Source organism: Thunnus thynnus, chromosome 6 (assembly GCF_963924715.1).
Source record: "Thunnus thynnus chromosome 6, fThuThy2.1, whole genome shotgun sequence".
Taxonomy (NCBI): Eukaryota; Metazoa; Chordata; class Actinopteri; order Scombriformes; family Scombridae; genus Thunnus; species Thunnus thynnus.
The window spans coordinates 10,980,098-10,996,550 of record NC_089522.1 but is presented as its reverse complement, the minus strand read 5'-3'; the positions used below and the strand labels follow the sequence as shown (position 1 = coordinate 10,996,550).

Genomic DNA, 16,453 nt, shown 5'->3' with positions numbered 1-16,453 from the left:
GCTGTCCTGGCAGGAAAGTGTCATGACTGTGTGGGTTCGGACGTTGGCCGACATCTCTCATCTCCTGGCTGTTGTGGGAAAAGTAGCTGACAGCCAGAGCAGGTGGAAGGTATCTTAACCCTGGAGATTGTGAGATTGTTTACTTTATTGTGCCAACACCTTATGTAATGGTAAAATTACAATACTTGATAAAGTAGGGATTCTGTGTTTTGTTAAAAAGTAGTTCAACAGGACATTCAAGTCCAGAGTCAAGAAACCACAGCAGACCCACTTTTATTCAAGATAAGACAAATTAGGCAATTCAACAAACTAATATAGAGGTCTAAGTTGAAGCCTGAGACTTTCCACTGACACAAAGGTAACTCTGACACTCTGAGGATACAAAATTTACTACAAACAACACCCAGAATAAAAAAAAAACACCTAAACACAGACTCATGAGCACTCAAATGGCTTTTGGCAGGTGTCTGTTTTCATTTATTCATTCTTAACCCTTTCAGGAAGATACCACTACAGCATAATCACCTTCTTATTTATTTTAAGTAGCTTATAATGATATTTTAATGAACAATTAAAATCTTATTTCCTTCATTGTTAAGTTGAGCTAATTAGGAATCAGCTGTGCAACAGGATTACTGCAGACATTATTAACTAATAACGCTCAGTTACCATCTTCTCTCCATGAAATTTAGAGGTTTAGAGGTTCCAATGATTGCCTGCATGGTCTGCTATCTGGGCTACATGCTAATTGCTGCTGGTGACCTTAACCGTGCTGAAATTCTCCACTAATAGCATTATTATTAAGACAATCAACGGATTTGTCTAAGCTGCTCAGTTCATTAAAACAGAACCAATTACTCCAGTTATTAATTTATCATATGATGTCTGTTAACTTATGCCTCTGACTCTTTGTGTCAATCCAAACCCGTGTAAATAAAACAAAATAATATACATCACAAATATTACAGGTTGGTGTAGTCAGCGATATTTTTTCAATTCCATGTGTAAAGCAGCATAGCTTGAAAAGTCCAGATCAGCACTGACTTTCATACACCTAAAATTTATTGGTGCATGCGTGTGTGTTGTCCACATATAATAGCACACTAGGAGAGAGTATATAGTATGAGCAGTGGAGAGAGAGGAAATACAGGACCTTCTTAAATAATAAAATCCCAGCTACCATCTGCTTCGTAATAAAGTTTATTTCTTCATCACTTTTCTTCCACCTTTCTACCCTTTTTTCTTGCTTTGTTTCTTTCCTTCTGATTGAATGGAAAGAAGGAACAATAATGGAAAAAGCTAAGGAAACAACTATTGAGAAATTAGAAGAACAGCTGGGAAATTAGAAACTAAACAAGGAAATGAACATAAAAAACAAAGGAAGGAAGAAAAGAATGATGCATGGATGTAATTAAATAAAGTTTTTTTTTTTTTTTAAAGTCTGGGTGTGGATGGCATCATAAATAGAGAATATATCATGTTTCATAAACTCATAACCACACATTTGCCTCTGTATGTGATTACATATTAAACTAATAGGGATTTCCAATTTGAATGCAGCAAAGCTAACTGTTTTGATACTGATTATTCTTGTTTTTAATTAAATAAGAGCTGCATTATGTGTAATATACGGTAAGTATATGTATTGTCAGTGGATATACAGGAGGAAATTGAATAAAAAAAGCAGCATAGGATTTCAAACTTACAGTGTACCGTTCATCTGTTTTAACAGAGTCAGCAGAAGGCCTCATTTATAAATTAGAAAAACAGCCTCTAACTTTGTCCTGGAGTAAATGGTAAAACCATTTCATAAGAGCAAAAAAAAATCTGAAGTTTGCAGGATTAATACCCAGGATAATTCATGAAAATAAATTACTTTTAGCCTGTGATAAATCACAGAAAATATGAGCAGAAATGTGAGCCCACCTTCCTTTTACAAATTAGGTCCAAAAGTGGAAACTGATGATCAGCAGATGGGAGCAAAGAAAACAGCAAGTTAGGAGTCAGGGTGAGAGGGAGCGATGTAAACACAGAAAAAGGGCAAATGGCACTTCACATTACTGGGGTTGTATCCACAGTGATGGGTCACTCTTAACAGCATATAATGTCTATCCATGCAGTGTGAGTTATTGTTGGATCCATGTGGCCTAAGGGCAGAGTGCAGCAGTAGAGCGTGAGCGGATTTATCTATAGAATAACAGTATCAGTATGTACAGTACATCTGTTAGATGATGGGAAGAGAGACTATAGAGTCTGATGGTTATTTTATCACTGCAGACAGGAGAGATGCAGAAACTGTGGGCGGACCGATGTATGTAGGAGAGAGTTTGACAGTATTATTTAGATTCAGATGGGCGAATATACATGATGGCAGAGACAAAGAGTATGTAGAGATCTGCAGGATAGTTAGAAATGTTCTGTGAAGCTGAGACAGAAGTAAATTAACATAAATAAACTCTTAATATTTTAAAAGAGATGTGATAGAAATGTGCAGTCCTTGGAATTAAGAAAAAGAAGTGAATTATTTGAGAATAATTATAGGACATAGAGAGATTTTTACAATTGAAACCAAAAAAAGGAAACTGATTATGTCATTAAAAAGTCTGCACTGGATGAGTAATTCATCCCTTCTTTAAAAGCATAATTTTGGCTCCTGTATCCTTGGCTTAAGTCCATTTGAGTCATCTTGTTTCCAGCTGTTTGGTTTCCAGCTGTTTCCAACACCTCATATCAAGGTTTTCAGAAATCTCCCTCAGGAAAATTAACGGTAAACTACTTCCAAGCTTCCAAAACCAGCACTGCTAAAATTAGTACAAGTGAGCTTAAGCTCTGTATGTGAGGACTCAGTGAGTGTATAACACAGCACAGGATAAAGGGAGAGCGAGATGGGAGCATAGATGGCAACAGGGAAGGAGAAAAGAATGAGAGATGGGAGAAGAAGGTCAGAGATGTGGAGGCCTGAGGGGTGATAAGAGAAACCCACCAATGGCTACAGCGAACATACTGTATCTATTATCTATGTACATCTGTGTAGATACAGTAGGACAGTGTTACAGTATGAGGTAAGAAAAAAAAAGAAAGCCTGTCATTCTTCTCATCTCCTGCTTTAATACTATGATAATTACAGAGGAAGTTACCAAGACAGTTACTATAAATGAATCAACATATTGTAAACATCCCCTCCTCTCTTCTAAAGCAAACAAAATGTAAAAAAAAAAAATAAAAAATCCTTAAAAAAAAAAATCCATAAACCAATCAGGGACAAGGAACATTTGCGGAGAACATTTCATGCAGTGAGAAGTGAGTTGGAAAGAGATTTGTGTTCGATACAATTGTTTTGTTCCAAAATAAGAAATTGAAAAAACACCAACTTAAAAAAACAAATGTACAGCAGAAAGTTCAAACAAGCTATGGCACATTTTAGCAGACATCAGATAACTCAACATCTCACATTTCAGAGATACTCAAGGATCAATGTTTTATTTATCCCCTACCAAAATGTATAAATAATATTTTTGGCATAAAACTCTTCACATATATTATTTTCATGCCATTTCATGCATTTCCTAAAAATTGGTGGCACGATGCCTTAAACGCTGTTCTTTTTTTTCTCTCCCTTTCTCTCAATAAGTTATAAACACTGGTTATTTCTGGCACATGTCTGATAGTGAAGATCAGGTGTTTGTCAAGCAGGATAACTGCGACTAATCGGATTCTAAACAATCATATGAACACAGTAATTAAGACTCATATGCAGAATATATATTCTGTACACATCTCTTTTTTTTTTAAACTGACAATAAATATTTGTATGGCATTTATAAATACAAGTCGGAGAACATACATGAACAGTTGAACAAGGCTCATTAAAAAGTACGATTTTTTTTTTTTCTTCAGACGGTGAAACAATTATGACTGTGAGACATTAAGCAGGGGAATACTATGATAATAATGATAATAAAGTGTAGGTGGGGTGTTTAAACTGGGCACTCTGGTTAAGATACTGGTGGGATTTTGGCACCAAAATCATATTAAAAAGTCTTGTTGGGTTATTTATGGTCAATAAGAAATAAAAAGGACTTGTGATTAGTGTGATTTTACAGAGTTAAAAATTACAAAGTGGGGCTCCGACAGAGAAAATCATAACCCGTTTTCACAAACTCTGACGCTGCAGTTAAAATTCTGATGATTGGTATACCCCCCTCACCCTCCCTCCCTCCCTCACTCCCTCCCCTCCACAGAGCAACTAATCCAAAGTGAAGCACAACATGCAAACAGATCAAATTTTCCAGGAAAATCACTCCATCCAGATCACGCTGACCTCACACATAATCACTCAAACATTTTAGATAAAAAGCGCAGACTTTACTGACTCCACATTTCATGATTTATGGGTCATAATGACATCCTTCAAATATTCAAACAGTTACGGTAAGTCCAGCCGCAGGAATCGTTGACGATGAGCTGTAGGAGCTACATCGTGGGCGGGTTGAACAGTCTCTTATAACTGACTGTAACAGACAGAGACTGTCGATTGTAACGTTGCCAAAAAAAGATGTAAAAGGTGAGAATGTGTCTTAATTGGATACATTTTTCATTAACGCTTAATGAAGTGCGTATGCGATGAGGCTACAAATGCAAAATATAGGTGAGGGTGTGTGTGTGTGTGTGTGTGTGGCGGGCGGGGAGGTAGGACTAACAGTGATTACAGGATGAGCGACGTATGTTAAGGCTATAGTTGCCTAATGGGGGGAAGGTTCAGGGTGTCCAGAGCGCTGTGGTAGAGCTCTCTCAACGCTCTCAACAGATACAGGCGACAAAACATCTGGTTGAAGAGATGAGGCAATGGCTCCTGGGAAAAAAAAAGAAAGGGAAGAGGTGATAATACGAAATGAAAATAAAGAGATTTCAGGACAGAGAGAGAGAGAAAAAGAGAGAGATAATAGATTGAATATTGCTGCCCTCATAGTGAACTGGTGGGTTTTTTTTATGATTTTTTTGACATCAGTAATCATATTCTGTCAGTGACAAAAAGTCGCCAGACGGGGCAACGGGCTATTACTACACTAATCTCTATATGGTGTAGGGAACACAAATTCACACGCACACAAACCCAGACGAATATATTTGTACAGACATTCACCTGTAATAATAAAGAGTTACTGTAACAGTTAACATCTCTTGTGCTTATAATAAATACGTCCTCACCCCGAGCACGTGGACTCTGTTGTAGTACGAGCTGAAGTCTTTACTGAGAGACACCAGAAATTTACAGATCTGAGGAACACAAACACACATACGAGTTACATAAACATCTCAACATCAGACTTTTTGTTTAAGCCGCTACTGATCACTAATTTGTTCATTTAAGTGCTCCGACCTGTTCAGTTTTAATATTGACTCTGGCTCCTCCCCCTTCACAGTCTAACGCCTGTCCTGATTGGTCCAGCAGCTCGGAGAACGGTATGAGGTAATTGAACAGGAGAAGCCACTCGCCCTGCCGGTCGAAACACAGAGACAGGATGTTAGGATGAAAACTGAAATGTTACAGCGAGGACTTTTATAAAGTGGACAGTTTATAATAATGGAGAGAAAGAAAAATAAAAGCTGAGGGAATTAAAGGAGAGACAGAGAACAGAATCAAGTGTTACCTCTTCTTTGAGAGCAGAGAAGTCTAACTCAGAGCCATCAGGGATCTCTGGGTACAGACCTGCAGACAAAATACATAAATACAAATTCAAGCTTGTTATACAGTAAATAATAATCATAAACTCTGTAGTGTATTTATTTTTCCATGTACACTTCTTACACTGTATGTAATATTTCTATAAGGCTGCAACTAACGCCTATTTCATTCTTGATTAATCTGCTGATTATTTTCACAATAAGTTGATTTATCGTTTAAACTATGAAATGTTAAAAATAGTGAATGATGGCGTTCACAGTTTCTCAGAGGCCACAGTGATGTCTTCAGATTGGTTGTTTTGTCTATCAGTCTAAAATGTTAAGATGTTCAATTAACTGTCATATATGAAAAGGAACAAACAGCAAAACTTCACATTTGAGAAGCTGGACAATGCATTAAGATGCATCGCAACTCTATACTCCTGTGAGTCTGACGCACACATACAGGCTCCTGATATGTAAATGTCAGAATGTTTTTCACAGCACTGAAATGTCTGTGGCTTCAGTTTTTGACCTACTTTTTAGTTTTGGCTTCTTAGTGTAAAACACCAAATTTAGAACGACGACACAAAAATAGTTGTATTGCGAACTGTAGTCCCAACAATACTCTACATTTAATATATATTTATCATTCTTGTATGATTAGAAAATTGTATTATTTATCATTTCTGTGGCATTTTAACATATATTTTAACATCATATTAATTTGAGACAATTTCCATAAATAACTAAGACTAATGTGGAAAAGATTGTCCTGCATTTTACACTTTTTATTACGTTTATTGTTTATTTTTGTCTTCTGAGCTTCAGGGAACCTGCCAAACCACAGTGATCTGATTATCTGTAATGTTGTTGATCTGAGAAATGCAAAGCACGTCTCTCACCCTTCCCCACTCCTCTCTCGTAGCTGTCGAACAAAGTGTGCAGTCTGGCACAGTTATACATCACAAACACTCCTCCTCTCGGGCCTTTGGTGGACACACTTCCTTCCCTCTGGACGTCCAGTGTCACCTAAACAGACAGCTGTCAATCATTCTGACTCAACTAATTATGTCACAGAGGAAACTGCCATCAGTGTAAAAGGGACGTTTCTGCATGAACAGAATTTATAATTAAAAAACTTGTGAAGTCATATTATAATCACTATGGGGGGGAGGTCACACACTCGTGAACACACGCGTAGCACATCAGCAGCTACATGACACATTCAGGTGCGAACGCGCAGCTAAAGTGGAGACTCACAGGACTGGTGTGGACTGTTGACAGCAGCTCAAATCTGACGGTGGCAGAGGTCATGACCCTGATGATGTCATCCCACGTCTGACCTACAAGAGGAGGAGGCGGCAGCGGCATTCACCCCAATTAATTCACTTCGTCTGTAGTTAATAGTAATTTGTATCAGTCAGTTTCAACACATACACACTGCGTTTATATGCACACACACACACCTTCTACTTGATCTCCATACTTCATCTCTGAGGCCTCCTTCATTTGACCTCTTCTCAGCCTGGAGGAGAGTGGGAAGACAGAAACAATCAAAGCCTCATTTACACAGACGACTGGGCTAAAAACATACAGCGATAACACGAGGATGAAGAAAAGCACCATCAACGCCCACTAGTGTTCTTTTGATTAAATTTAATTAGAGCTGCAATTTTACAGTGCGGAGAAGAGCTCAGTAAGAGTGTCTTTCGTGATAATAAACAGTATGTCTGGTGGAGAGGTGGGCAGGGCGAGTGGAGGCAGAGAAAGAGCTGTGATGGAAAAAGAGACGGGGAAGACGAGTGGACACGAGAGAGTGAAGAGGAAAAAGAAAACCTGAAGACAAAGAGAGAAATGATGACAACAGACAGAAGAGGAGAAAAAAAATCATATCACTGAGCAAAGTCACAAAGAAAGTCTTACTGCAAGTACTGTGCAGCAGTGAGGTGAGAACCAGGAGTCTTCACAGGTCCACACACCAAATGTCTCTGCAAACACACACAGAGCACAACAGGTAAAAATAGGAACAAACTGCTCTAAATGATTGTGTGTGTGTGTGTTTGTGTGTGTGTGTGTGTGTGGATACCTGCGTATGTGTCGCTCCGCTGGCTCTCCACAGCATCGCAATCTGCTGCTGGCGGAACTCATCCTGACAAGAAGTTACGTGTAACGCTGTTGCCATGGCTACCTATGAAAAAGGCAGCAAAGATATCCAAATCAATGCTTTGTTTGTCTGTTTTTTTTACATAAGAATTTTAAAAGATGTATTTGAATCATCAAAGGTAGCAACAGGGGACAAACATCACTGTGTATCCATGTGTTGGTTTGTGTTTGCATAGTGCTGTATAAAGGCTTTGTATGTGAGTTCAGTGTGTTTGTGTGCTGCATATTTGCATGCATCTCACTGTGCAGTCGGCTGTGGCTGTCTCCAGTTGGGCCAGGTGGGAAACACTGTCTCTGTGCACTGAAACAGATAAGATATTAACAATCTGTTACAAGCAAATATACAGTACCAACAATATGTTATCCTGCTAACTTTTCTCTTACCTAAAGCTACAGTAACCAGACCAGACAGAAAGATAGTTCTGCTTTTTAAAAGACCAACACACCGTTATAATATAACCATTAACAGCAGAAAAATGGACAGTAGTAGATTCTCAAAATTAACAGTTGAATCAAACATGCCCCATGGTGGCCTCACCTGTGCAGGTGCCAAGACTGGGGTCATATCCCAGCAGCCCCTCCTCCTGGAAAACTCGTTTCAGGTTGATCCTGAGCGCTCCCTCATTCTCCCCGTCCTCTGCCTTCCTCCCTCCTCCTCCGCTGGTCCTCCTGCCTCTCTCATTTTCCCTCTCTCTGTACGGGGAGTTCTCCAGCGCTTCCTGGATCTTCTCTTCACGCTGCTCATTAGTCCAGTTGGCCGGGGATGTCGGCCAATCGAGGCCCAGGGTTCGGAGGAAGGTGATGATGTCGCTGTCTTCGGGAAGCGTGGGGCAATAGGACACTGAAAATCTGAGACAGGTAAGTAGATTTACATCAGTATGTTTCACCTCAGGCTGCAACTAATCATTATTTTCATCACTGATTAATCGATTAGTACAAAATATCCAAATATACTGGAAAATGCCCTTTACAGTTTCAAAAAGCCCAAAATAACATCTTCAAAATACTATTTTTGTCTGACCAACATTATTAAATCCAAAGATTTAGAATTTACACTGATATAAAAGAGAAAACCAACAAATCTTCACGTCTGAGAGGCTAAAACCAGCAAATGTTTGACAGTTTTCCTTGATAAATGACAGTTAATGGGTTTTCCACATTTTTGGTGACTGATTTATTGTTTCAGCAATGCTGAAATGCCATGACAAAAAAAGTAAAAAGAGAAAGAAAAGAGCATTTTGTTATGGATGACAGTGAATCAAAGGGAATAGATGTAGAAGAATCATGAAAGGGAGTGTAAATATGTGCTTTGTTTGTATTTTATCATAACAAACATATACAGATATCTGCCCCACAGATCAAATGAGCATTTCCTCTCATATTTTCCATTCACAAGACCCTCCTGTCATGCTGGAATTTACCCCCAGACTCACCCCTGTCTTCTCAGCAGTGCCCCCATGTGGTCAGCCAACAGAACAGTCCTCAGCTGGCCCAGAGTCAGTGTGTCAGGAGTGGGTGTGTTGGGTTTAGGGTGCAGGGCAGGACAGTTGAGCACCACACAGCCCTGCCTCTGACCTGATGGTGTCAGGTACTCTGTGGCTCCACCCGCCAGGACGGCCCTGAAGGCTGCAGCCCGGTCCACCCTCACCCTCAGCCCTTCACCCATCACCTCCCCACCAGCCACAGGGAGAACCCCACTGCCACGGAGGGACAAGACCCTGGACATCACTGCTGGAGGGACCTAGGTGGAAAAAAGGGACAGAGACATCAGAGACTCACATGCATGCAAGCATGAACACGTTTATATGTGAGTGAGTGAAAAGGGACAGAAATTAGTGGAAAAGACTGATATTCAGGTAATGAGATGTGCATATACAGTATGTCAAGTACTAGAGATGGTCTGATACACTAGATTGGCATGAAATTGATATTGTAATATCTCATTTGAAAGGCGACATGTTTACTGTGGAAATTAGAAACACAGTAAACATGTTTGTTTTGGGGTTATTGATTTTTCAGCTTATATGCATGTCTGAAAAGAATTGCTTGTTTCTCACATGCATATGTTGCTAATACTAAAATGAATATATTGTCAGTATCAGTGGGGAAAAAAGCAGATACTGTTATCTGCTTCAGACACTATCAGTGCATTTCTAGTGGGTAAACCCATCATGACAGGTTTGTGTTGCAACACAATGCATGCAAAAACACCAAGCATCCTGGTGCATGGTGGATATTAGCATACAGGGTGTGCTGCTTGTGTTTTTACGCCACCACAGTTGCGGCTTCGTGTTTGCAGCTGTGCTGTGCCCCATATTGTATCTGTCACTCATGGGTTAATAATTACTGCCGCAGGCTGAGTGTCTGGTCGATCATGATGCGGCCTCTATCAGTCCAACGGTTTGTCTGTCTCGGTATCATTCAAACGTATTCTGGGTTTCGGGTTTTAGGTGTCTTTTGCTCGAGATTTGCGAAATTGAAGCCAGCCTTCGCCTGGTTTTTCTAACGGGAGGTTGGAGTCAGCTGGGCGTTATAAAGCAGATAGTTCCGGTGCTCTGTTCTCATTGGCCGAGTCACGTTCTAAACCGTTAATATTAATGTGCACAACAACATCACACCTGCCTTTAGCTACAGCCCAAGAACTATACTGTTTGGCGGAAGAATCATTTGTTGACTTTCTCTCAAAATATTTAAGTTAGGTTAACTAGCTAACATTTAAAATAGCCGTTTAATGAGGTTGTAGTCCAGTTGCGAGTACTGTCTTTAAAATGTGTTTCAGTTCATCTAATTGAATGCAATTCGACGTAAAACACCGATAAATAAGAATTAAAGCCACTATAAATGCTGACAAACACAACAGGTATCAGTCAAACCAACCTGCCCGTCCGCGTACAGCGTGTGAAGCATCGTGGTCGGCGACAAGAAGTCCCTGTTTCGGAGGTTTTTAGCGCTGCTCTCCTTAAACCAAAGCTTCTCCGGGTCAGGGAAGATCCTGTCGCCGCTTCCCTGGCTGGAATCGGGGACATTTTCACGTTTCCCCCGCAGTGCTGAGCTCAGCGCCCGGACTGTAGGGGTGATCCGGAGGGGCGAAGACTCCTCGATATTCTCCATCACCACCAACAACACAAACAGGTGAGCTTGCTACCAGGCTATCAGCACATCCCCGCCATGCTCCTGTTTTCTGTTACAATTTGTTCACCCTGGTGTGTCCTGATCCAGGCTATTGTAAGCCTCAACGCTGCACAATGACAGTCGATGTTGCAGCAGTACGGTTGATAACTGATCGATGTCAGATATTGGCTGTAAAGGAGGACTGCATTGGCTGTTTTTTCCCTTTGCGGAACCAGTGAAGCGCAATCTGTGTTTCTTCCGAGGTGAATATCCGTGTTGGACCAGTGGATTACACCTAATAGCGCCTTCCAGTGTGTGGCAGAGTAACTGCAACCTGAACTACACTTTAAAGTAGCCTCATGTGGACACATACATGTCTGTCCAGATCATAGACTGTATATGAGGATCTATATATACAGTCTATGGTCTGATGCTGTTTTCCTGGTTTATGGTAGACCCCATAATGAATGATAATCTTAATGCTACAGCATACAGTCATATTTTACATTAGTGTGCTTTCAACTGTGTGGAAATAGCTTGGGAAAGACCATACCACTATAAACAACAAGAAGTGTATAAAACATATGAGTGCATGTATGTATGTAAAGTGCAGTATGTGTGTGCGTCCTACCTATAATATATGAATAAATATCTATATGTATGTATATATACGTATATGTTTTCTTATGTATGTTTGTGTGACATCAGGCAGGCTGCAAGCTGGTGGTCTAATGGAAAAAGCTCTCTGGACAGGAGCAGCTGAAACAGACCATGGTCAGGGTTGCTGGGGTACAACACACAAAACAAACTAAATGTTGCACATTTTATAGATCAAATGATTAATTGAGAAAATAATCGTCAGATCAATCAAGAGTCATCATTAGTTGCAGTCCGAGCAGATAATAGATTATCAATAATGTGTTATCTCAAATGATAGGTTTACAACTTTTGAGGTCTGTCTAATGTCTAGTTTACAGTTTACATTAAGTGGATTTCTTCCAAAGTTACAACATTTTTAGTGCAAATTTCCCTCTCTTTGTCTTTACACTGCTGCTCAACAGGGAAACACTGCCCTGGGAAACAAAAGTGGAATGTAAATTTTTGAGCAATTGTGCCTTTAAACTGCTACCATTTGCTATATTAGTTATTTACCAACAAGTAATTATAATGTGTTACATATTTTAATGTAAAATTATACAAAATTGCAATAAGTAACAATATTATTTAATAGTATAGATTATAGGACGGGTTCAACATTTTTAAGTCTGTCTTAAAGCAATAGTCAGGTTCCCAAATGAACATTAAAAAAGGTTTTGCTTGTTGTAATTATTCCTCCTGTTCATACTGACAATTAAAAGATTAATTCCTAATACACTTTTAATGTAGGTGACAGGGGACAATTCTTTGGTGCAAAAATATATTCAAAAGCTTATCTGAAGCTAATATGAGGCTTCCGCCATCAAAATTGGCCAAATCAAGTGGACATATTCTGAGTCTTTTTAGTACAACATTAAAAGTAATTTTTAGCTACAGTGACAGAGCCATAATAGACGATCTTTGAACACGTCCTCTTCCGGCATAGAAATATGACGTTAGCGGCGCAAATATACAAGGGAGGTGTTTGAGTTGAGATAACAGTTTATTGAGTTGAGACGTTTCAGTGCCAGATTTTTTATTCCACAAAGAGAAGATGCACAACTGGCAGGAGAACGAAATTAAAGAACTTTTGACCATCCGGGGGTCGGAGGCGATCCGCAACCAGATCACGGGGACGGCGAAGGACTCTGTTGTTTACAACAGGATGACCAGACTGCTGGCGGAGAGGGGGGTGTACAGGTCGCACATGCAGGTGATCAGCAAACTGAAGGCGCTGAGGAAGCAGTACACCAAGTACCACCAGCAGAAGACCCGCTGTGGGAGCGCCCGCGTCGACTGGCCGTTTTATGAGCAGTGCCACCGGGTTTTCTCAAACGCTCCCGCAGGAAACCCGGTTAAGCGGAGCCGGAGTCCTAGCCCCCCGCCTGAGCCGACACCTCCATCACCACCTCCTCAACCACCGCCTGCCGTCAGCGAGGAACATCAGGAGGTTGTCGTCAGTCTCTGGGACGAAGTTGACGACGGGGAGATCCACAAACATCTGGGTCCAGTGGAGGCGGAGGACGACGAGGAGCAGTACAGTTCATCAGAGCACTTACAGCCCATCAGTAAGTGTCTGTTTATTATTATACCTGGATGACGTGCAGGGTCATGTGACCTGAAGTCCCGAGTTGGGGTTTAACAGCATTTATTTATTTTGACAGAACCCAAGTCATTTTAAATGCTTCATAATTAATTCTGACTCACAAAAACCACAGATAAGAACCACCCCAGCTACGATTGAGACGTTTGAACGTCCAATCAAGACGTCCTGTACTGGTTCAGAAATAGTTCCAAAATGGAAATTGTGCCGACGTCCTGGACGTTACCTGGCCATCAGCTGGACGTCCTTCCTGGCCAAATTTGTTGTTATCACCAGTGGTCCTATTCATCTATTGTGCTAAAGTTTATGTAGTGTGAATTCTGCAGCTTTATACATCCTTTATGTCCAGATTAACAACTTAATATGCTATATGTTCTAAAATGGTCCAATCAACGTCCTGTCTGACCCGGACGTCAGTTATACATCTCAACAATGTGTCGCTTTCAAAATAATCCTAATTAAAAAAATTATATATAACCAAACACATTGAGTGTCGTAGTTAATACAAGGCAGATGCATCATTTTTACAGAAACACTGAGTCACTATTGACGTGCAACAGTATTTTATTTGGATAAATAACACAGAACAATAACACATAAGTACAGTTTCTTGTAGATAATCTAACAGTTTGAACTCTTATCTCTTTTAATTCCATCTGATTCACTTTTCTCCAGTTTCCACTGAGGCTGCAGCAGGCTAATGCTAATGCTAACTCCAGGATGTAAACAGTCGCTGACAGTCCTCGTCGGGAACTCTGTAAGGAAAACAGAGGCTCTAAGTCATTGAACTTTTCATCAACATGAGCGTTACGGAATATACACGCCAAAATAAAAGCAAACTTACCCAATAGCCTTATCTCTGCTCCGTTTCTATCCTGTTTCTGTTGCTTTCAAACTACTCAGTAAGCAGGCGCAGTACTCAACTCACGTGCTGAACTTCGCGTATTCTCGCGAGACGATGCTTCGCTCATTTCAAACACGAATGACCAAAAGTATAAAGATTATACGTCCATGATGAAGTTATGTGACTCAATAATAAATCCTTCGTAACTTTTATTTACCCAGATGAAACTCACATCATTGCTTAACAGTTAAAAACTGATTATGGCCAATGACATTGATTTTATGTGCAGAGGACGTCTTTTTAGGACAATCTGCTCTCAACCTATTTTTAGGATTTTAAAATAAAGTTTTTGTATGAAAATTACAAAATAAAACACACATAGGTGTGTTGCACAGCAAAACTTTGAGAAGTATTTGAAGTGTTTTTGAAGTCAGGTCCAGGTTGAACATGGAAAGGTAGATCAGTCAGGTGGGTAAACATGATTCTCTGCTCTTGTTCCTATCCGGAGCTACAAACATGCAAATGTATGTAACGTAGCTTAAACACACATTATATCATTGATATATGATATATCGATATGACTCATCAAATAAACTTCAACTAGTTGATTATTTATCATAGTCATTGTTTTATTTCAAATCCAGTCTGTTAAAACACAGATAAATCCTGTTACTGACAGGCTGCTCTCTGTCTTTGTCTTCTAGCGTACACGGTTCCATCTAAGAAAAGGAAAACAACGGTGATGGAGCAAGTCTCCACGTTGGTGTCGGCGACGGTCACCCAGCTCAGAGAGATGGACGCCGCCATGCAGGCGCAGGAGGACGCACGGCTGCAGAGGTTAATGGACCACGAGAAGGAAATGCAGAACAATCTAATGAGTCAGCTCACAGCCATGCATGAAAGGATCAGTCGAGAAAACCACGAGAGACACCTGGAGCTGGTGGACAGGATACTCTCCAGGTTCCCCTCACCTTCAGCACCTTCAGGCCCCTGACTGACTCTTCCTGTGTGAGTGACGGTGGCCTACGACAGGATTATTCAGGTCCAGGGAACACTTCTGTCTCTCTCCTCCTCCAGCTGACCAGTGCCTAAACCCACACTCCTATTTACTTGATAAAATATTTGGTTTTCAACTAACCAGGGACCCATTGCTGGCCATCTTTGGGACCATCTCAGAAGCAGTGATGAGCAGGAAAAAGATAAACTTACTGCATATACGTCTTGCAGCAGCCAAGAAAGCAATAACACTGAGCTGGCTGAAAAAAGACCCACCAACCTATGACACATGGCAGTCAGTAGTTACAGGAATAAAAAAAAAAAATTTTCATGTTGAGACTGCAAAATGCACAATTCACAGACCAATGATCACCTTGGCTAGAAGTGATGGGGCAGGCATGGAGATAAGCGTGCTTGGGAAACTTTTGCGTTTCATCAATTTATATTGTAAGTAGCTTTCTGGTGATGTGTTGGGTAATTGCGGCTGCTAACGTAAGTGTTATGGTTTTTATATTATTTTTGGTGTGTATATTACTTATATTTTGTTTGTTGTGCCTGTTTTTATTGGGTAACTAATGTTTTTATAAAGACACTGTTTCTGGATAGTGTTGTCCCATATAAGTGATGAGGGCAATGGATGACAGTTGAGATGAAGATCTGTATGTGTAGGGATGTGTGTTTGAATATGTGTGTGGATGAAAGTAGAGGTGAAGCATGCAAACTGGTTGATCGAGAGAATGAATGATGAAAAAGTTGATTATAAATAGTTGGTTGGGTTGGGGAAGTGGCGTAAAATTGGGAGGAGAGGGACAGGGAAGTAAAGGAAATCGATACAGATCACAAGTTCTGGATTTCTACTTAGTAGAATTTAAAAGGAAAAATGTAAGAACTGGGATGTGTGTTTGTTTAACTTTGCCCAATAAACATAAAATTGGAAAAAAAAATATCTGCTCCACTTAATGTCTTGCTTTCTTTTTTCGTCCTCCTCTTTCTTTCTCTTTCTTTTTTCACACTTGGATAGATAATTCCTCTATTTTTCATAGTGATCAATTCAAACAAACCTGCGTCTGTGACTCACAGAGACACCAATAAGATGGGACCCCTTAGTGGGGGGGTTCCTAGTACTGGAATGCTCACTGCAGCCAGGCCTCATCACCAGGCTAATATCAGTGCCGGAGCTCATGAAGGGCTGTGAGTAATATCACTGATACTGCTACTGGTTTCAAGTTTCAAGTTTCTTTATTGTTACATCTCATTACACAAGTATAAAATTGTAAAAATCTCCTCAACAATGCAGTAAGGACAAAAAAAAAAGAAATATTTAAAATAGTAAAAGCAATAGTAATAGATAAAAGAGTATAAACAACAAGAGTATATAACATATGAGTACATGTATGTATGTATGTAAAGTGCGGTATGTGTGTGTGTCCTAT

The 16,453-nt window shown here is 40.1% G+C and overlaps 2 protein-coding genes across 3 annotated transcripts; one reads left to right on the top strand and one right to left on the bottom strand.

Annotated features, from left to right (window-relative positions):
- Window positions 1-3,088: 3,088 nt before the first annotated feature.
- Window positions 3,089-10,941, bottom strand: dalrd3 (DALR anticodon binding domain containing 3). Its single transcript, XM_067591660.1, has 13 exons — window positions 10,708-10,941; window positions 9,264-9,571; window positions 8,369-8,679; window positions 8,073-8,131; window positions 7,754-7,855; window positions 7,591-7,655; window positions 7,134-7,192; window positions 6,928-7,010; window positions 6,570-6,696; window positions 5,652-5,710; window positions 5,381-5,497; window positions 5,209-5,277; window positions 3,089-4,852 (listed from the first exon to the last, which is right to left on the bottom strand). The coding sequence occupies exons 1-13, from the start codon at window positions 10,939-10,941 to the stop codon at window positions 4,733-4,735; spliced, it is 1,713 nt and encodes a 570-aa protein (XP_067447761.1). The 3' UTR covers window positions 3,089-4,732.
- Window positions 10,874-15,967, top strand: LOC137184208 (uncharacterized). 2 transcript variants are annotated; one of them, XM_067591663.1, is made up of 3 exons: window positions 10,874-10,962; window positions 12,632-13,145; window positions 14,729-15,967. In XM_067591663.1, exons 2-3 carry the CDS (start codon window positions 12,632-12,634, stop codon window positions 15,016-15,018), a joined length of 804 nt encoding a protein of 267 aa, XP_067447764.1. In that variant the 5' UTR covers window positions 10,874-10,962; the 3' UTR covers window positions 15,019-15,967. The 2 variants fall into 2 exon arrangements, with proteins under 2 accessions (XP_067447764.1, XP_067447762.1); XM_067591661.1 differs by lacking the exon at window positions 10,874-10,962 and having other exon boundaries at window positions 12,220-13,145.
- Window positions 15,968-16,453: the final 486 nt, after the last annotated feature.